Here is a 22853-nt window from a genome sequence, read left to right on the forward strand (position 1 = left end):
GGCTCAGTTTAGCCATTTCATAACGAAAACTTGTCACAAGTCTTATATAATAGGAACTATGTTGAGCACTAATTCTCTCATTCAACAGCATCTATTGAGCATGAGATGCGTACAAGAGCCTTGCTGACCACTCCACACTAAGAAAAAAAAAATCCCTGTTGCTTCATAGCTTATGTCCAGCATGCAGGATAAAAATAAGGAGGGAAATAAATATCATCTATAGTAGTGGGGGGGGGATGGTAATGAGTTCTATTTGAGAAATAACACCTGGAAAAAGGCTGGAGCATATTAGGAGAAGAGAGGAAATGAATAAAAAATAGAGCAATGCCCACCTCTGCGCTGTCATTTTACCTACACCAACCACTGCTGAAGAAAATGAGATTTGGGCAACAGCTTTCCAGAGCCTCACAGGCAGCAGGGTAGAGGTTTAAACTCCAGCTGCGTGGTGGGAGACACCCTGTGCCGCTCCCTCAGCCCACGGTACTCAAGAGACTCAACAGCAGAGCAGGATTTTCCCCTCCTCCTCTCATCCCAGCTCTCCCGCTCTTTTCTTCCCAGACACTGGCTTGCCTGGGCTCCCAGAAACTTCCTCTCCCACCCTTTCCATTCTGACCCCGCCCACCAGCCCAGTCCGCCATTCGGGTTCTCTTCTATATCTGGACCAGACCCCAGAAGAGTGAAGCTATGTTTCTGGAAGCACTCTGGTTATCTCTGTAATAAGATACTCTTTTTCTCTCTGAACTCGTGTTGTCTCTGAGAAACAGCACTCCAAATGTCTGACCAACCTAAGCAGGCTTTTTAGTGTCCCTAACTGATCGCTGGTAAGTCATAATTCCATGCAGGAAACATGCACCGCCACCCCTTTGTCTGTCCGTGCGTCTCTTTCTTGTGGTTCTAGGGACTGAACCCATAGTTTACAACCACTAGGCACGTGCCCTGTCACTAACCATCCCGGCACCACTCACTTTTCCTCACGCAGACTTGTATTGAAAACCTGTAAGAGTTTGGAAAGGCTCGACATTCTTCCCATCACAAAATTTCTAATTAACTCACTTGGAAGTCATTAAGGAAAGGAAAATTGAAAGGTGCGGACAGTTTTCTGGGAAGCATTTGCTTTGCTGTATTCCTCGAGTTCTTCTGGTGGAAAGGGTTCCCTAATTGTACCTTCCCCATTCAGGGTATGTACAATATTTTTAATGGACAAACATGAAAATTGATGGGCACTCACTGCAAAAGTCGCGGCGTTAGGTTGTCAGGATGGTGAAACAATGCCGGAACATAGAAAAGCTTCAGTTCAAGTCAGTCTTCATTCCAAAAGCAGGCATAGTCCTGACCCTTCTGAGATTGTGTGCTGTCTGCCGTATGCTGGTGAGCTATACAGTCCTTTCACTTAACAATGAAGCTTACACAAGGGCTTGCTGCTTTGCTTTAACATACTAACTCAGTTTAAAAGATTAAAATGCAATTGAAAAATCCAAAATGTGCTACCAGGGAAATCTGCTAAGATTTAGATTTTTCCATTTTCTCTTCGTAGTAAACTTGTCGCCTGGCTCTGAAAATCCCTCAGAATGAACATGTGGATGTTGACTTGTTCTTGCTGTTTGAAGACGTCACCCCACCTCACTCACACATTTCGTGTAGCACAGGCGTGCTGCAGACAGAATGGGCAGAGTGCGTCTTATTCATCTTGTTTGAACAAGATATATATATATATATATATATATATATATATATATATATATGCATGCCAAATGTGTGTAGGGGTACCTAAGGAGGTCATGAATGTCCAGAACTCATGTCAGAATCTCTCTGACTAAATAATTGTGGGGAAGTTTAATGAATGGTAACTTCTGGGCCAAGTGTGTTGCCAGGCAGGGCATAGGTGGATAGTGAAATGGTGACTTATGTATTTATTTATTCAGCATATCTAAGTACCACTATCTTTGCCAGTAGTGGTGCTGCAGGGTGTCATGGCTAACCCATATCACAGTGGACTTCTGAACTACCACGGCAATAGCACGGGCTCAGGTTGGTCACACCACGACCTAAGGCTGTGGCACTCTACTATTAACATATCAAATGGTGAACAGAGATGCAGGAACTTGGGAAATGTCCAGTGATTAAATCCATTCATGGGGGAATTATTGTTAAGTCGTAAAAGTTCTGTTTTAGTCGCCATAGTATTCAAGTCCCTGTTGTGCCCGACAAGACTCCTAATCTTGAGGACTTAATGTCACCTAGTCTTTGTTTTATAAACTTCAGAATGGAAGGGATGGTAGCCATCCAGCAGGATAATTAAGAAAACCAAACAGGACCAACTTGTCTTTTGTTTATGAAATTATTATATCACCTGAAAGGGTTTGGTTTTGGTTTTAATTATCAAGACTTTAAGGCACATTCAAACTTAGAAAAATGAAGCAATGTGACCAAAAAGGTGCTGAGTCCCAGACACTGTGCTTGCTAGATTCTGGCATTTTCCTTCTCTCTGATGTCATCTCTTACCTCCTTGTCAGTAACTAAGCCAGGATTTTCTTGTGTCTCCATCATATTCAGCCCATGGTGTCTTTCTCTCATTTTAAGACAATGATGGTCCAAAGTGCAGATCCCTGAACTGTATTGTGCTCAAGAGAAACTGAACAATCCAACAGATCAAAAAAATGTGCCCAAAACAGAAGACCTCCTGCTTTACTGATAGAAACTTTCACCCCTCAGAGAGGAGATGAGCCCCAAGTGCACATCGCACTTGCCTGGGTGCAGATGGAAATTGTCAAACAGTAAGATCACAAAGCCATAAGTCCTAGAAGAAGAGTTATTACGTGGAGACAACTAGAAATCTGAAGCATGAGTGTTTGATACATCACTAGAGCAGGAAAAGGAAATAGCATGATTAATAGATCAGAAAAGCTAACAAAAATTCGCTCGTTCCTTCCCTTGGTGGATGCAACTATTCCATCACTCTTCTTGGCTATAAGGCCCGGTGTTGGAACATTATGAAGATCAAACAAAATGATGTCTGCCTTCTAAAAACACACAAACACCAGGAGTGAAGTACTTCCCATAAGGTGGCTTTAGCAAAGGCACACGGGAGAGTTGCAAAACTCTAGAAAAGCACAAGGGGTTAACTGAGAAGGATCAGGAGCATCTTCTTAGAGGGAAGGGGACTTGCCCCAGCTAACATTACAGAACCAGGATCCACAAAGCTAAGTGCTCAGGCTTGAAAGAGTAACTTAAACAGAGTTGGAGTCGAAGTGAGAAACATCCAAGTTTATCAGCAATGATAAATCCTGGGCAAGTGAGGAATGTTTGCAGAGATGGGCCAAGTAAATCAGGACCATATCCTAACGTGCTTTGCCTGCTTGGAGAAACACTCTGTAATGCAACCCTGTGCAAGGTGAATTTTAATACCTAATAGTATGGAAGAAAATTGGAAGGCTGAGTCTGCCTTCAGATAAGGAGCCATCTAAGGAGCCATGGACAGTCACGCCTCCAGTACTGCCACGTGTCGTTTGTTCTCTGAAGCTAAGCAGGGCTCTGCCTGTTTAGTACTTGGATGGGAGAACCAGGGAGAAGTCTGTCATTAATCAGGAGGAAGAAATCAGTAACAGTGATATGACCAGGAAGAAGGGCTGAGGTTCCTGTGCAGAATCCATTGAAGAGAAGTCCAAGAGGAAGTGGACTGTAAAAACAGGGAGCTGTCTGCTGAGAGTGACAGGCTCTGGACCCGTAGACAGGAAGGCTTAGAGCAGCTGCAACAGAAGTTGCTTCTTTGTGGTTTTCTTAAAAAAAAAAAAAAAGAATCAGTGATTAATTTTAAGTGGGCCAGTCAACAGTTACATTTTTGTAGAACCTATTAATGGCCTAAAAGTCTTGCTGTCTTCTCTCTGTTGTCTGTTCATGACTGTGACTGTGACAATGTCTAAAACCCCATGGCATTCTAAGAGTAACAACCTGACCACTAGAAGGGGAAACTGCAGAACAGCATCAGCTTCTTCCTGGCTGCTATTAGGAATACAAGCTATCATGGGACTTGTGGAATGTTTCTTCCCCTCCCTACCTGCTGCCCATCAGTGCTTCCAACACTCTCTTGAGCCTGTATCCTTCTCTGGGATATCATTTTATTTTACGTCTGCTTTTTCTCCCTTCTGACTCTCACACACGAATGCTTACATACTTGAGACTGAAGGGATGTTTATATTTGTTGGCTCATACCAAATAAAAATGAAATGGTTCAGAATAAGATAACTGAGTATTAAATTGTATAGTTCTTTATTAGTAAAAAGAATTACTTTTATATAATACTTCATTTTTTCTTTTCCAAGTAGCAGGAACTCTTGAGAAAAAAATTAAGTTCACTACCTACCCCATAATAATTTTAGGGACATATAAGCCATGTTGAAGAAATTTGCTGTCTTGTTAGGACAGCCAGTATTACAGAGTTTGACTAACATACCCCCTTAAGGTAGGTTCAGTATGCCAATGCCTGCTGGTAGGCTCACAGTTATAGCTGTGCAAGGAGTCAAGACTCTTTGTGTAGGTTCTCAGGATTAATTATAATGGAAAAAATTAACTAATTTCTTCATGCTTACTAACTGTAACTGATAGGCATGTGGTAGTGAAAACAATGATTAAACTTGTAGAACGTGGCTTAGGTACTGTGCGTTTGTTAATATTATTACAGCTGTGCTCATTCAGCCAGTAATTGTTTACTGGGTACCTGCCATGTGCACAGGTACTGTGAAAGCTATTGGGACACAGCAGTCAGTAAGAAAAGCATGTCCTTACCTTTATGATGTACAGAACCCAGACGTCAAAAGAACGGTGACACTAACATGTCACCATTTAGAATATGATGAGTAAGGAGCTAGAGTGTCCTGTGCTAATTTCTCCTCTAACCTAAGGGCCAACGGAGGAAATAGGAGTGATTTATGTCTAGGTAGTGCTCTCTGAATACTGTTCACTGTTGTTGTGTTAGCGTCCTGATACATCGTCATATGCCACAGGTATGTTACTGTAACTGTAAGTTGGTTTTATCCTAAATACTAGAAAGGAAACCCCCATTAATGTATATCAGTGTACTTGGTAGTAATTTACACGTGCATATATACAATTACATATGGAGAGAAGAAGTGGAATAGATACATTTTATATCTTAAAGAGGGGTGTAATGGCAATGGTGGGGGTGGTGGTGGTGGTGGTGTGTGTGTGTGTGTGTGTGTGTGTGTGTGTCAAGTACACATACTGTTTAGGATCTGTAATAAACCTTGGGGGTTGGAGCTACATCCTTGACACACTGTGTTGCTCTGGAAGCTGGATAATATTGGCACCTTTCTATGCCACTGTGGTCAGGATGAAAGCCCAGCACAGTAACAGGAGTTCACCGTGAATGCAGGGCATTCAGAATACCCTAGCTTTTACCACCATTGTCCGACCTCACGCATTCCTGGCTTGTGACACGTGGGGTCTCTGTGTCAAGTTTGCTTGCTTTCGAGCAGTTTCTAGCATTTCAGTCTTTTACAGAAATCATCCCACAACATGGTCTTCTCTGAGTTGCTACCTGGCTTTCCTTTCTATGGACAGCAAGCATTTTTCCCCCCTTGGTTGCTTATGGAGCAAGAGGATGATTGGACCCATAATGCCACCTCCCTCTGCGCCCACCTCCCCTGAGCCAATTCTTCAGGCTGACTCGAGATTAATCGTCTAGCTGGGGGTGCGCTCCTGTGCTAAAGCTGACAGGGGACGGGCAGGAAAACTGGTTTTTGTCTCGTTCATTTGTAAACCACAGCGTTTGGCTGATTTGACAAGTAATTTCAAACCTCCCCAGAAGAAAATGAAGGGTAAGAAAGCAAAGAAAATCACTTCGCTCTTCAATGGCCCTGAGCCTGCATCAGACAATGGCTGACCAATAATCTCTGGAGCTTTTATGTTTGCTGTGAGTCTTTTAGGAAGGACTAGCCACAATTTGAGGTTGTATATTTCCATAACAGAATAGTCTTTTAAGGGCTGGTAGGCCTCAGCAGTTCACTGCATGCCTAGCATGTATGAGGTCCAGCACTACAAAAGGATAAAAGGAAGAAAAAGGGAGAAAACCCTCCTGTATGAGCTCTAGCTACCCTATGATGGGGGAGTGGCATAAATAAGAAGGTACGCTAGACTCAGGAGACACTTCCCTCTCAAATCCCTTCTGTCTCTGGGTTTGAAACATATTTAATTCACATAACCTCCAAACTGACCTGAGAATGTTGGTCATGAAACATCCTTTCAAAATGTAAACCAAAACACAAACATAATTACACCTTAGAATAACTATTAACATAAACATATCTTTCCCATTTTTAAATATGAGGAAGATAAATAACACTGGGCGTGTACTAACAGTTGTGCACTAATTGCTTCACTGCATCCAAGGTGTCTCTGACGGTCTCAGGAGGAGGAATTTTCAGTCATCGCTGTTAGGAGTTCATCAATGATTTTGCCATCATGCGTATGGCTGTCATTTCTCTAGAGTCTGTCAGCCTATGGGACCTGGGGTAGAATTGTTTTTCTCTTCTACTGCTCTGCTTAGGAGTCACCAGGACATGAGAAAACACAAAATGAGGCTGCTTTTCTGGTTGGCAGGTGATCAGTTATACAGGTGCTGTGTGTCTTCACAGTTACGGTTGTCAGCTGTTCAGCATGATGAGAGCAAGCGTTTGTTTCCCCTATATGATGACAGAGAAGTGTGAAAATGGCCTCTGATAAAGCCCCAGGGTTACTCCAGGAAGTCTGTCAAGGGAGCAGGGCAGGGTTTGTCTTTGCAGGATACTTTGGTGGTACTGTATTCTTGAGAGGACAGGAAGAATGGTAACTAGTGACGGTTCCTCCTCTGTGTAGACGTCGCTGGTTTTGAACTATAACTCACAGCTCATTGTCAATGAAACTGGCCACTCAAGCTGTGGACTTTCAGGGAGTCCATCAGTTCCAGGCAGCTTCCTTCCTCCTCCTCCTCCTCTTCCTCTTCCTCCTCCTCCTCTTCCTCTTCCTCCTCCTCCTCCTCCTCCTCCTCCTCCTCCTCCTTCATCCATCCATCCATGCATACATGTCAGCACCATTGGAAAAATAACTTTCATTAGAGTGCTCAAAATTGCCAGCATCCATTTTTTAACTGTAAGGAACCATGTAAGAAATTAAAAATAGAAATGTAGAAATCTCGGTGTAAGATTTCCCAGTAATTCCCATTTGATTATTCTATTACTTGTAGACATTATAGAAGGAACAAACACGTAAGAAAGTAAGATAATCTGTGATCTAATGACCACAGACAATGCCTATTATTGTCCCGCTGTACTTCAGTTAGGATATTTTCCCTGTGATTGCAACTCCGTGCATCCATGGCTTGCTTATATAACCAAACAGCACATACACTGCACCTTATTTTAACTACCCTCTGTGCCATTACTAAGCACCTGAAAATAACTCACAGTTTGCTTTCTTGAGATCATTATATTGACTTTAACGCTTTACTTGTAAAAATTTAAAAAATATCAAAAAGCACAAAGTAAAAATTTCACCCCAAATCACACTTTTTGTATATTGATACAGAAAATATTTTTAATATTTTGTTGAAAATTCTTGAAGAAGCACCTTTCTGTACACACACACACATACACACACCAGTGTACATTCTGTTGATACCACAAAGCCATCTAATGATACACTCTCCACTGGTTTATTTTGAGATACAAAATAAGCTTCAATATAGAGTCAAGTATTTATTTAATAACCAATGACAAAGGATGATATCCAGGCCACTGTCTTCCACATACCCATCAGAAATCACAGCTTCAGATACCTGAATTGTGACTGGAATCAGCACTTGATTATTAACACAGTGATTTAGATTTGTTAAATATATTTATAATCTTCACTTTGTATGCTGTTTTAATTTTACTTGAATGTGATAACATTGATAGCTTAATTTTACAATACATAAAAAAAAAACTCCAAGATTTTAGCTACATTTATTTTTTCCAAGTTTATTTCTAAGTTTCTGCAAAACAAAAAGTGTCCCTGAAAATCAGCCAGAAGCTTTTACTACCCAAGTATTAGTCCATAGTGCCTACCAGTCAACCTATTTGTCCCGGTTGTTAAGGTTATAGGATTTATGTTCCAAGGAAGGTGCATAGCCTCATAAATGAGCTAATCTTCTGCATAAACTGATTTTTCACATTCTTGCTGCATCAAAGTATAACTTTTTTTTCCTTTTCCAAGCATTTTCAAGGGAAATAGTTTCAGTGTGTTAAAATTCAGTCAGATAGGTTAAGGGAAATTAATCTAAGTAGCTCAGCTGGAGAGACTATGAAAGGAGCTGGAAAAGCTCTCCTGCGTTTGCATCAAAATTAGTGGGACAAAGGGACAAAGACTTGGTGAACTGCCACAGCTTTCCTTCTGAGATCAGTTATAAGGTGCCTCTGGTTAAAATGTTTCCAGAGGTATGTTTTTGATACTAAGTGAAATGTTACATTGAATTTAGTCCAAGTTGAATATGCAATAGCTCGGGAAACCTCACAGTAGCCTTTAAACTGGTCACATTCAGTGAACTATATAGAGATGGCCTGATGGGAGCTATGTGGCCTCATAAGGCTGCCGAGTTGGTGAGTTGGCGGGCCGAGAGACCGAGCAAGTGAGATAACCCGGTGCAGGGGCTAGCTCTAGAGAATTGGTGGTGACAGGAGCCCAAGAGGTGGCCTGGCCCCGCTGAGAGTTAGAGGGTTCATTTTTTTTAAATATTTCCTACAACAGGTACCCAGGAATTACTGCTATTTGGCTGGTCCTTCTAGGAGTACCAGAGGTGTGTTATTGTAATAACAAATATTGCACCTACCTTGAGTCTTTTACAAGCTAACCATAATATAGTGATTGTAGTTTTAAGTAAAAATTAAAATATTATTTTTTCATTTTTAAATTAATTTTAATAAAACAAGCATTCCAACAAATTTTATAGCCTATCATGATACAAATACTACACCAAGCAATTTGAACCAATATAGTAGGCACCTACTGACATATGTCAAGTTAAACATGTATGCACAGAAACCGTCAAGAAAACCGGTTGAAAGATGAAAGGAAATTCCCTTTGGACAGGAATCTCTAAACCTCCCTTTGTTTCCTACCTAAAAATCTATTCTACTTCAAAGACTAAACTGTAGTTCTATAATCTTACCAATGGCAGCAAAAGCACAATGGTCGTCAAGTGTATACCACATTAAGGACTTAAAGAATACTGCCTCTAGTGGGTAATGCAAGTTGTTAGTATTTATTCTCTTTTTATTGATGTTATCTTGAAGATGAGGAAACTGAGCCACAGAGATATCAAACAGCTGTCCCTAGTGGAGACCAAGACATCATACCCAGATGGATGTGACTGTAGGGCCCTTGCTATCTTTGTTAAACTCGTGATCACATCCCCTCACTTGGAAATTCACCTTGTGGCCAACTAAACATTTAATGGACCACTGTTGTACACTCTTAGTGCAGTGGCTCTCAACCTTCCTAATGCTGCGACCCTTTAATTCAGTCCCTCCTGTTGTGCTGACCCCCGGTCATAAATAAAACTGTTTCCATTGCTACTTCATAACTGTAATTTTGCTACTGTTGTCATGTAAACATCTGACATGCAGGGTATCTGACATATGACTCCTGTGAAAGGGTTCTTTGACCCCCAAAGGGGTTGAGGGCTTACGTGCTTGGCCCACAGATTGAGAGCCACTGTCTTAGCGTTAAGTTTTTCATTTGCTTATGTCTTATATTTACATGTTTGTGTCCTCACTTCTGTCTTGTATACAGCAGAACCTGTATGTGTACTCAGCCTGCCAGTGAGGGGAAGCTATGTTCAGAGCATTTGTTCTCTGTTATAGTTATTCTCACAGTGACAACCTTAAATATCTACAAAGCACCTGATGCTGCAAGACAGAAAGCTGAGTGTGCACTGTCTGTTATCCCCTTCCTCCCAAGAGAAATATAGGTAACTGACTTCTCTATGGTCACAATGCTGTTTTCTTACAGATTTTTGGCCTTAAAAATTCTGATTCCGCTGGGCATGGTGGCGCACGCCTTTAATCCCAGCACTCGGGAGGCAAAGGCAGGCGGATTTCTGAGTTCGAGGCCAGCCTGTTCTACAGAGTGAGTCCCAGAACAACCAGGGCTATACAGAAAAACTCTGTCTCAAAAAACCAAAACAAAAACAAACAAACAAAAAAGTTCTGATCCCTTGAAGTCATAGGACAACAACACAATATCAGATGTTTTTAAACTTTAAAAGCTCTTCTTCATTCTCTTAGGCCATATCTTTGACTTTCTCATCATCGTCCTAGTTTCATAAAATTATCCTAGTTTCAGTCAGTAATCTCAGTAAGACTCTGAGGTTTTATGGGGGACACAGAAGCACTCACTTATGACCAACCACACTGAGTACAGCATCTATGTCATATAGTCTGGCACTCTTCACAATTAAAAATGATCTATATTTGATTTTACAACTCAATAGGAATGATTTTTTTTCTTATCTTTAGGCAATAATGCAAAGGGAAAAGATCAATGAATACACAGATGAATTTAGATTACTACCTAGAAATGACCTGACATTTGGAAAAGTTTTGTCGAGTTATTAAATAGCTGTTGGAAATTATACCTAGACCAGAATGTGATGACCAAAGAAATACTTTAAAAAAATAAAGTAAAATACAAAGATGCTCTATTTTTGGCAAAGTTCAAGCCTATGAAAGAATTAGAACTGTAAATTGTGGGTACTTTAAGGTAATAGTGTTCTCTGTAAATATTAATCTTATATATGTTTCTGCTTTTGTAACTTTATTGATCAAATCCATAGGAATGATTATAGTGTCCAAGAAGTGGACAACACAGCAACAGTAGAAGATGGTAGGGACCACTAGGAGGAGTCAGGTGACAGAAAGTGAGAGATCTGAGTTAGAGCTTTGTCCCCATGGTATTCCAGAGTTTGGTCTAACTGCTGAAGTGTTCCCGGTACCTTCTCACGAGCTCATCAACCATAGAATGTCAACAACTTAATCCCCCAATCGGTTTTATTTTTCCACATATTCATCTACTGAGATAGTTTTCTTTTTCAAAACCACAAACGTCTGCCTTACTTATTTCAATGTTTTTGTTTTGTTTTGACTTTTGAGACAGACTTAGTATGTAGCCCAGACTGCCCACAACTTGTCATCGTCCTGCTTCAGCCTCCTGGATGCTGGGGTTATAGATACGCAACACCATGTCCAGATTGCTTAGCAATATTTCAGTCTTAATATATAGGAATTTCATATTTATTTTTGCTACTTTTCTCATCAGTTTCATCCCAATATCCCAAGTTTTTAAAATGTCTTGAGCACATCAGTAAGCCCGTCTTACTCAGATAATCTCCATATTGTGTTAAGTTGTGACAATCATCGTAAAAACAGCTAATTTGATGCTGGTACAGACCAAGTACTACTCTAAATGCAGTACATTTTTATCCTCACAACAGGCCTACAAAATGGTTATGATTGTATCATTCCTGCCCAAAAAATAGTTCAGACAAGTATCAGAAAAAGAAACAATCCCAGGCTGGATGCCAAATCCCATTCTCCCAGACTCTACCCAGTGTCATAGCTGCATGTCTGTTCTAGTCTCCACACTGTTACCACCATCATCACCTGTACCGCCATCATCACCGGTACCGCCATCATCACCCCCATCACCCACCCCTAACAATTCTGGTAATTAAAGGCCAGTCTGTGAGCAGAGCTCCAGACCACTCACCATCAAGCCCTTCCTCAGCAAACACTTACCATTGATTCATGCTCATTCATAGTATGACTCATGTGATTGTCCATTCACCTTAAAAGACCATTATCCACCTAAATCATACCACTTTAGTCACAAAAATATCCTGGCTATTCAAATGTTTTGCAGTTTTGAAGAATAAAATGCCCATGATATTCTCTTTATCTGTTAACATCTGTGATTCTTATCAATTTTATTTTCTTTTTAAGATGAGTCCTCAGGCTGAAGAGATAGCTCAGTGGGTAAAGGGCTTGGCTACATATACTTGTGGACCTGAGTTCAATCCTCAATGCCAAGGGAAAGCCAGGCATGGCTCTGTACGCCTCTGTGACTCCAATACTGACATGAGGCAGGTGGGTCCCAGGCGCTTGCTACCCAGATAATTTAGTGGAAAACAGTTAGCTCCAGCTTTAGTGAGAAATTCTTGTCTCAGAAAATGGGACAAAAGGGACTGAAGAAGACATGCAATGTCAACCTCTGGTCTCTACAAGCACACACAAGGGAAGTGAGTAGGCTACATTATACGGAACATGATCTAAATGTAGAACACACACACACACACACACACACACACAAACACACACTCACTCACTCACACCAGATAGCCCATGGGTCTCTGTTCTAATCTAAGTTCCAGGAACCCCAAAGACCTCAAGAAACCGATACTGCTACTTCAGATTATACGCTTGTATATATGTGTACTTTGCTCTGTGACGTATGTGGAGATTTTCATACAGATTCTCAAAGGAAACTTATTTTAGTGTCTGTTTTCACTAGATATTTGTATAAAACTCTTCATCACTGAATTCCTAACCACCCCATTTTGTTTTCCTACACCAGCCTTTTAAAGCACTTGCTGAATTACTGTATTTGATGGCAGAGAATTATTATTATTATTATTATTATTATTATTATTATTACTACCTCACCAAAGCTCTAAGTTCCAATCACATGGAGACATGATCTTGCTATAATGATAACAGCCTAAACCCCTTTCCACTCTGACCTACTTGTTAGCATCAGCTAGGGAACCTTGTCTTCCAGGACCTGTTAATCACTCTATAAATATCCAAGTAAGCAAATGAATTGAGCAACACTATAAAATCACTTCTTCTGTTCTTATCTAATTATTTATAAATGAGAGTAAACATCACCTTTCTCGGATCTAACAATAGGTGATTCTTAAGGAAAGGTTGGTATGATCTTGGTTCTGTTTCAGGAAATCTGCAGTCCCATGACATGCACACTCCAATTGTCTGAAATTGTTTTCTTGACCCATATGGTCCTATAATTTTCCACCAAGGAAACAAAATAATATAGTCTTCAGAGCCTACATTTTGAATTCAGACATACTTTAGTACCAATCTTAAAATTTTTGCATGCCAGCTAGACAAAACTGAGCTTGTAGAAACTCTTTGAGCCTTGGTCCTGTATTAATTGGTTTTCTGTTACTGGGACAAAATGTTTAAGATCTTCAGTTTAGGGACTGGAGAGGTGGCTCAGCAGTTAACTATTTAACAGCAGTTAAGAACTTCCAGAGGGTGCCGGGCGTGGTGGCCCACGCCTTTAATCCCAGCACTCGGGAGGCAGAGGCAGGAGGATTTCTGAGTTCGAGGCCAGCCTGGTCTACAAAGTGAGTTCCAGGACAGCCAGGGCTACACAGAGAAACCCTGTCTCAAAAAACCAAAAAAAAAAAAAAAAAAAAAGAACTTCCAGAGGACTTGGGTTCAATTCTCAGAACCCACAGGCATCCCACAACTGTCTGTAACCCCATTTCCAGGATCTGACACACAGATATACAATCAGGCAGTATGCCAATGCACATTAAATTAAAAAAAAAAACTTTTTAAAAAAGATCAACATAAAAGGAAGAAAGGTTTATTTGAGGTGACAATTCCTTGGCCCTGTGCTCTAGGCTTGTGGTGGCACAGTGTATCCTGTTAGAAATGTGTATTAGAGGGGGCATTTTTTGCCTCACAGTGGCCAGAAAGCAGAGTTATTCAGGAAAGAGCTAGAGTCTTATCCCCTTCAATAGCATACTGTCAAAGATTTAAATACTTTCTTTGTAACCCCAATATCCTAGGGTTTCCAACATCCCCTGGAAGTGTTGCATGCCGGGAGCCATGCCTATAATATAGTCTGCTAAGTGAGTATCATAAGGCAGATAGTAAATGTGAAGTAAAGAATGCTGAGGGAGGCCTGTGCTGGTGGAAATGATAATGCCGGTGGGGTTGATGCTGTTATATGAGGATGGCCATAACTACATACTGAAGTGTCACTCCCCAGGACAAAGACCATGTTTAACTCATCTTGAGCACCCTCAGCGGAGGGACCGGAGGGCCTGATACATGATACTAACAAATACACACTAAATTGATGATCTACTACCAAGTACATGATACTAAGAGCCGAATGAAATAGAAAAACGTAGGGAGGGAGGATTGCCAAAATCCATGACGGTAAAAGTACAGACTTTACAGGAAAGCAAATCTAGATTTGGATTCTTGCTTTACTGCTTGGAAAACTGTATTATCTAGGACAATGCTCTCTAAACTTCAGCTTCCTCTTCTGTAAAATGCGACTCTCCTTGCCCATCTTCCAGACTAAGGGGAAGGCGGAGTGAAGCCCTGCATGGTAGGCACACTCATTGGCTCACCTGGCATAGCGCTTTGGTCCGAGGCTTGAGTGCCTTCTTTGGTCAGTGTGAACGTTTGGTGGCGCATGCTTCAGGCAAGAGGCTTGACCTGCTGAGTCTGAGAGCAACTGAGTTTTTTTTTAAAGAGAAATAATGCAGAAGCATAGCTCTGAGCTCTGTCACACCGCTTGACCATCTCTTCCAAAGGAAGGAGTGTGAGTTGTCAATCTGAGCGCGTGATTGGTAGGATGCGATAATGGGAAATAGGAAACAACACTTCTCTCTTTTAGCCACCTGCTGCACAAACTGTCATGCAAATACTGCCTCTTGCTTTATACAGGACATTCGTACACCCTTGTGACTTTGTTATCTGCTTGGATTTTCTTCTGTTGTGAAGTGACTTGAGTCAAGTACTTTCGCCTATAAACCAGCCAAATATTTCCTCTTAAATACTTGTGCTCTGAGTTGAACACACAGCTACTGTGTAATCATGTTCTTAGTAAGAGTCACCCCACCCTCCAATCCTTTAGTGAACTTTAATTCAGTGTATTTGTACTTTTACATATACAGTGTATTTTTACAGAAGCTGAAAATAAGTGGAAGTCTTTCGTCTCCCACAGGTTCCTCGCGGGGGCCAAGTCCCCTAACTATGGGGGCCCAGGACACCCTCCCAGTTGCAGCAGCTTTCACAGAAACTGTCAACGCCTACTTCAAAGGAGCAGATCCAAGCAAGTAAGCCTGAGATGAGACCTACTGTCTTCTTAAAGCCTGGTTCTATCTAGTGTGGGGGTAGGGTGGGGTGTAGGATACTGTCAGCCCTGCCTTCTGGAAAAGGAGCTCTATGGATCAGATCCATAAATCTAAAACTCTCTGAAATTATATTGCATATCCTAAAGACAATCTCACTATGGAGCTGGCTGGTGTGGAGATGGCGGCGTAGAGCAGACTGGCTTTGAACTCATAAAGATCTGCCTCTGTCCCCCCCCCCCATGTTCTGGCGTTAAAGCCATACATGAGCCACATCTTATGTGTGCATTTCGTCCCTGAGAGATATACGGCTCTCAACACTCTGTTCCGAAGGGAATCCTGGCTCCAAACTGTTGACAGGAATCATTAATCTACCCTGCACACCAAACACTTACACCAGACTACTGCCAAGTGTATCATTAATTTAATTCTAGGCCTGAGTCCCATCAATAAACAAAAAGAAACCTAAGTGAGTGATGAATGGCTCTTAATTCTTTCTTCACTCACAAGAACCGGACTTTAAAAAAAGAAAAACTTACACTCTAGGACAAGAGGAATGCGAAGCAACGGATGTGCTCACAAGTGGCATTACTAATTTTATTAAGCAGGGAGAATTAAATACGATGGAGCAACACATTTAAGTGGGAATTCACCTGGCAACATATTGATCCACTCTCCCTTCTGAAACATTGTTTCCAAACATCAATGCTCTACTGATACACTTCTAGAAAGCCGATATAATTAGTAATCCAGCCCCCAAGTCATCTGACCCAGTCAGTAGATCTTTCATTCTTCCTGGGTGGCATAGCTTTTTCAACAACAACTAGGTTTTATTCTAGATCTATAATAATACAAAGAAACAAACACTACGAGCCTGGGGTTGATCCAGAGAGGTGGAATATGAGAAAAAGAGAGAGAATGGGGGAGAAAGGGGAGGGGCTTGTACAGGGCACATAAACACTGCCAGCTTAGGCTGATAAACACTTACTACATACATATTAGTCCTATAGACTCTGTTAGAGCAATTTGTTCAACTGCCTATTATAGAAGTTGGAAGAGCCATTTGTTGCTGACTGATGCCTTCAACACTAAGACTCATAACTAAGAAAACAGAAGCATATTTATTTTTTAAAAAATTATGTATAAGTGGATAGTAATACATGTAAGCAAAACACACATTCACGTAAAAAAATAAAGTAAATCTCAAAAAATATTTTTAAAGAACAAATTTGGAAGACAAATATAATGTGATTTCAAGACTATCATAAAGCTATAGTAAACAAGACAGTGTGCTTCAAATAGCTAAACTATCTCAATGGAACACAATAATGGATCCAGAAATGGGCCCCTATCTAGATAACAACTATAAACACAATTTCCAATGTCCTTTGGGAAAGAAAAGATAGAGCTTTCCCAACAACTGGAAAAGGAGGTGTGTAGGGAGAAGAGGAAAGATGAAAAATGAAGAAGGAAATAAAGGAAGAACAGAAACCAACTGAGCTCTGCATGTCACACATACAAATATTTACTAAAATGTTTTATAAAGATAAATGACCAAGTAAATGATAGAAATTAGAAGAAAGCACAGAAGATGCTCTTTTGGTCTTGGGTTTAGCAGAGACTTCTGAGACAGAACGTCAAAAGAGTTCCTGAATTCTTGTAATTCTTAAAAAGGAAATGTAGGTCAAAACCTCCTTGCTCTTACAAGTGTTCAGGGGGAGGAGAGAGAGGGAGAGAGGGGACCAGATCCCCAAACCTGAGAAAAAACTGCAAAGCTGACACCAGATGAACGACATCCTCCTGGAATATCTGAAAGAAAATAACTTAGAATTCAATAAAAGAACAAAAGAATAATATGATTTAAAGACCTGTCGGGAATCTGGGAAGATCATCTTCAAGTTGCTAAAGACACACCAGCACATGAAAAGGATCTGAGGAGACCAGCAAGATGCTACAGCAGGAAAGAAAGACACCTTTGCCAAACCTGAACATACCCCAGAAAACCATGTAGCAAAAGGACAGAACCAAGTCCTGCAAGTTGACCTCCATAAATGCTCCATAGCATGTGTACTTGAGGGTTCATGTGTACACACATGCGCAGATACACACACACACACATTTAATTAATAACTGATTAATTAAATCTTTTTAAAAGATCTTAAGATTCTTAGCCTTTTTTTAAAAGTCAAGTTAAAATGAAGTCAAGCAAAATCTCACTACTCACCAAGTAGTTGAAGGGAAGACAGATGCACACAGTGCTGGTTAGTGTGTGAAGACAGATGCACACAGTGCTGGTTAGTGTGGGAGGACAGATTGNACACAGTGCTGGTTAGTGTGGGAAGACAGATTGTACACAGTGCTGGTTAGTGTGTGAAGACAGATTGTACACAGTGCTGGTTAGTATGTGGAAATGCTGAGATACACACACAGCTTCATTTTCCATTTTAGAAAACACTTGGGGAGAAAGGAAAAGAGAGAGGGAAGGGAGAAAGGAAGGAAAGGAAGGAAGGGAGGGAGGAAGGAAGGAAGGAAGGAAGGAAGGAAGGAAGGAAGGAAGGAAGGAAGGAAGGAAGGAAAGAAAGAAGGAAGGTAGGAAGGAAAGAAGACACAGAAAGAGGGGGCAGGGCAAAGAAACAAAGACAGTTGGGCTGTTTCATTAAAAGGTAAAGCTATACCCAACACAAGCCGCAGCGATCCCTCCTATTTAGCAAGAAAAATTAGAGCCACTCCCACACAAAGACCTCCCTCCGTATACACTGACCACAACTTTATGACAGATGAAGCTGGAATGAACTCTAATATTCTTCAATGGGTGAATGGATTCATTTTTTTAAAATATGCTATATCCACTCACCAAGAGGAAAAATATGAACTACTGATGCGCAGAACTGCACGGACCACTATGAAGCTAATTCCTCTTCGGAACAGAGTCTGACCCCGCCCTCAAGCACGAGTCTGTTAAATGGCATTCTAGAAAGTGCAGAGTAATACAGAGGGATAAACACAGAGAAAGTACCTGGGATTGGGGAGTGTAAAGGTTACAGAAAGTAACCAGAGAGGTTACGGAAAGTCAGGAAGAAGTGTTTGGGGATAATGGAAACATAGGGCTTGGTGCTGTGTTGATTTCATAACATGCAAATGCATGAAATTCTACATGATGAATAACTACACCATATCACCTTTATACCTCCAGGAAGCCTTTAAAAATGATTATTCTTCCTTCCATGCTATCATCTAACTGTGTTTTATTTTCTATGACTAATTTTAACTGTGACGAAATAGGCAAGTTAATGGACTGAAGAACTAATAAAGTAGATTTTTACCTTGGCGCACATAAAGGACTCTGATCATACTACCCAATGAGCTAAAGTACATCCCAGTGAGCTATGATGATAACATTCAAGGTACCATCTCCAAATACACACACACACACAAAAATCACAACACTAAATGATTCCATTTGTGAGGCCAACCGCTAAATTTTGTGTTGGTCTTCTACAACCCAAACGTTTAACAGCCTCTTTTGGGCCAACAAGATGGTTTAGCTGGCAAGGCTTATGATTTGAGCCCACATGGTAGGAAGAGAAAACCACCCCCCAAGTTGTCGTCTGACTGCCACAGATGTGTGTGCATGCACATACACACAGTAAATATGACTTAAGGCCATTTTTTTCTCATTGCTTATGATGTTTCAGCAGAGGGGTATATGTTACTTCCCAAAACAGATGGTCAAATTCCCTAAAGATAAGTTGAAACTTCCAGCTCTTGAAGTAGCCACCAGTTTTAGAAACAAACTATATGTTTTCTTATAACTAAGGCTCTTTTAAAAGAAATTCAGTACTGGAGTTCTCAAGCAAGCTAGAAATGACTTGGAAGTAGGAAGCATAATTCTAACTGTTTGTCTTTAACTCTGTGGGGCTTTAGGTTGTCAATCAAACCTTTTCTTCCGCACCGCACTTTGCATCCCAGCACCCTGACCCTGTTTCTGCTCTTTCCTCTCATGTGTTTGGTATTTCAGGTGCATTGTTAAGATCACGGGAGAAATGGTGTTGTCCTTCCCTGCTGGTATCACCAGACACTTTGCCAACAACCCATCCCCAGCTGCTCTGACTTTCCGGGTGGTAAATTCCAGCAGGTTAGAGCACGTCCTGCCGAACCCCCAACTTCTCTGCTGGTAAATATGGTTCTGTATACAGTCTTAAAGAGATGATTGTCTTGACACCCGGTGTCTAGATAAGGTGTGCTGCTCCCTTGCATAAATAACACTGTGGCTGGCCCTCTGCACTACAGACATGCACATAGATTAGACATGGGGGTGAGGGGAGTATTGCTAGCTGTCACGCTTTCTATGTGAGACTGTGTGAATGTATAGCCGCATACACATTTGTATTTTAGTGGACGACTTCAAACAGGGTAAAGAAGCATTTTTAAAAGCTTTGTATTGCTGACAGTACACACATGCCTTTTCGCGATTTAAGAATTGATAAGGGTAGTAGGTGATAAACCCAATAATTGGAAAACTTCTTGTACCAACACCTTTTTAGATTAAATAATATTGGAACTGTGGGTTATTCTTCCACATGAATTTGAAAACCTTAACTGTGAAACACACAACTTTACTATAATGGTCACTTGTTGGCACGTGTCACACCAGGGAAGGCCATGTGGATTTGTCCCTGTAAGTGTCCACCTTTTCATTTCAGACCTGAAGCGCTGCCTTTATTACATGCTTCTGCACATGTGTGCTGCTTTGTGATGGGTGTGAAAAAGATCACTCCTGTCCATCATAAAGTATGGCTAATCTAGCTTAAAGTCTCTCTCCAAAATGGCCACACTCCTCCTTTACAGCGTCTTCCCTTGGACTAGTACCAACATCGTGTCCCTGAGCTATGGCAGCCACGATTGCTTCCTTCCCTGACTCCAGTCTGACCCTGCTCAGTAATTTTCTACAGCCAGTGAACTTAATGAGTTCATAGCTTTTTGCCATTTTCTCACAGCTGACTAGTGGTTTCATGTGGCCATGGCCTAGAATCTCAGTTTGGTGCCATTGTCTCTGAGCATCTACCCAAATCCATGTGTCCACTCACTAGTCATTCTCCTCATTAGTCCCTGTGTGTCGAAGACAAGTAGAGTCAAAGCTTGGTGTGCTAATTTGCCCATCTTCTAATACTACTCTCCCCCTTCCTATGGCCCTACTTCCTCTCAGCTCCTCCACCTCCCCTGATCATCTCCTTGCTCTCTCCCACCCCGCTGACCATCCCCCTGCCATTCTCCTGGAAAAATCCCCATTCTTTTCATTAAAAATTGCCCATCCACGTGTTTGTTCATTCACCATCCTGTCCCCATGAGATAGCACAATCCAGAGAGCCTGGGACCTGGCTCCTATCCTTCATCCTGGATGAAGAAGCAGATGCAGGATAGATTGGCCAGGCGTATGGTCATTAAACAAGCTGCTGAACCCCAGCTGTCAAGAATTCTGAGCTTCTTAGAGAGCCAAGGCTGCATTCTGCACATTCCTATGAATATGATTACCACCATTAAACTCCAAGACCATCTTGTTTATGAAGCTAGTTTTTTTTTTTAATTAGTTCAGCAGTTCACAACCTGTTTGTTCTCCACCCTTTGGGTGAGGGGTCAATCAACCCTTTCACAGGGGTCCCCTAAGAACATCAGAAAACACAGATACTTGCATTATGGTTCATAACAATAGCAAAGTTACAGTTATGAAGTATCAACAAAAATAATTTTTATGGCTGGGGGTCACAACAACATGAGGAACTTTGTGTGTTAAAGGGTCACAGCATTAGGAAGGTTGAGAACCACAGAGTTAGATGCTCTTGGGTGAAATCATGCCTGCTGGCAGAGGATCTTGGTGACGTTAGCTGTCTCTTTCTCAGACCAAATCTTCACTTTTTCCATTTTAAGATAAGGACTCACCGACTACACCAGGCCTCAAACTTGGGACCCCCTTGCCTCAGCTTACTCAATGCTAGGATTGCAAGTGGGTACTACTGAATCTTTTAACTGGTTAGTTTCTGAAAGCCTCTACTAGTTAAGTCAGTCCAAAGGAAAATCAATTTACTCCCCCCTTAGTTGCACTGACTGGTAAGTTTGGGTAGAAGTAAGATAATGTGGGCAGAGCTATTAAGTATGACTGAGGAAACAGTTAGCTGGTTGTCAGTCTGCTCGGATAACACATGGGGCCTCACAGGAATGTCTGACGGCACAGCAGTGCCTCCCTGTGGGGACCGGGTAGCTTATGGGACACAACATCAAACGGCGATACGCCAAAACCACCCTGGGGGTGCTATCCTGCGCTGACTATCAAAGGCAAATTGCAGAAGTCAGAGATGGTCTGCTGAGACGTTTCTTGTGCAGATGACAGTACCGATGAGATGCTGCTCAATGGTTGATTTTCTTCCCGTCTTACTAGTGATACTACACAAAATGATGCCAATACCAAGGAATTCTGGGTAAACATGCCAAATTTGATGACTCACCTAAAGAAAGTCTCTGAACAAAAACCCCAGGCTACATACTATAATGTGGATATGCTCAAATATCAGGTAAGCTGATTGTATGGTCAGGGTTGTTTTTGTTTCACATTATAAAACGTATATTCTAAATTACCTAATAGTGCATAAAAGTAACATTTCTTTTACTATTACTAAAATGCTGTGGTTCTAAAAACTGAAGCCTTAAGGAACCATGCGGGAACTAGTGAGGAGAATATTAATCATACAAAGTGAGGTATTTCGTTTTACTTATTATAGAAACATGGCCCAAATATGAAGTTGAAAATTCACATGCACAATTAATAAGTGTTGGAGCTGAAAAATAGGTCAGAGGTTAAGCTAAGCTGAGGAAAGCACTTACTGCTCTTGCAAAAGACACAACTTCAGCCAACTCCCTAGTGGCACACACACACACATACACAAACAATGAATCTATTTTTAAAATGTGATAGATATTGATAAGTTAGCTCAGCATAATTATGGCTAGAGTATAAGCGTTCTAATACTTTTAATTTTAAATGATTAAGGATAACTAACCTAGATTTTTTTAGATTTTTTTTCTAGGATAGTAGTTCTAATCATGTAGTAGTTCTAATGAAACTTAAGCTAAGAAATAATGCAGTGATGGAGGAGCCCTTAGCCAAAGGGCTATAAGAAGCTGATGGGTGCTAAGGAAGTGGGGAGAGGTGAATTCTGAATGTCACTGTCCTAAGGCCATATTTTATTATTTGAACCTGGCTTTCTCTTGTTCTGATTCCCTCGCTGATGGCTCTAACTAGACTGCTTAGACTGTAGTTTGTCAGTGGAGAACCTGGTTCAGTTCCTCTGAACTTAAGGAATCTCAGGGACTCTCCAAGGAAACAGATCTCAATGGAATAATGACAGTGCCCTGCATTGTCTGCCTCATTGGTTCGTCATGAAGAGCAAACACGACATGCATATTAACAGTTAACAAGTATTAAGGACTCGTTCCATTGCTGTATGCTAGACATGGTGCTGTTCCTCCTCAGACCTTCCTGACATCCATGAGCTATGTTGTTTTTATAATTCCCATTTGGCAGATGAGAAAGTCATTGAGGCTGAGCAGGTTTAGTGATGTGTCATAGATCAATCAGGTTGCTTAGCAGCAGAACCAG

At 41.2% G+C, this 22853-nt stretch overlaps 1 protein-coding gene across 14 annotated transcripts in view; it reads left to right on the forward strand.

Moving 5' to 3' along the window:
- The window catches only part of Sgip1 (SH3 domain GRB2 like endophilin interacting protein 1), a 213435-nt gene that overhangs the window by 179226 nt on the left and 11356 nt on the right, over positions 1-22853 (forward strand). For all 14 annotated transcript variants that reach the window (XM_021199555.2, XM_021199558.2, XM_021199559.2 and 11 more), the window contains 3 exons: positions 15076-15187; positions 19221-19376; positions 21636-21768. In XM_021199555.2, coding sequence (XP_021055214.1) covers positions 15076-15187; positions 19221-19376; positions 21636-21768 — 401 coding nt within the window. The remainder of the gene's footprint in view (positions 1-15075; positions 15188-19220; positions 19377-21635; positions 21769-22853) is intronic.

The sequence above is a fragment of the Mus pahari genome, chromosome 6 (assembly GCF_900095145.1).
Source record: "Mus pahari chromosome 6, PAHARI_EIJ_v1.1, whole genome shotgun sequence".
Lineage (NCBI taxonomy): Eukaryota > Metazoa > Chordata > Mammalia > Rodentia > Muridae > Mus > Mus pahari.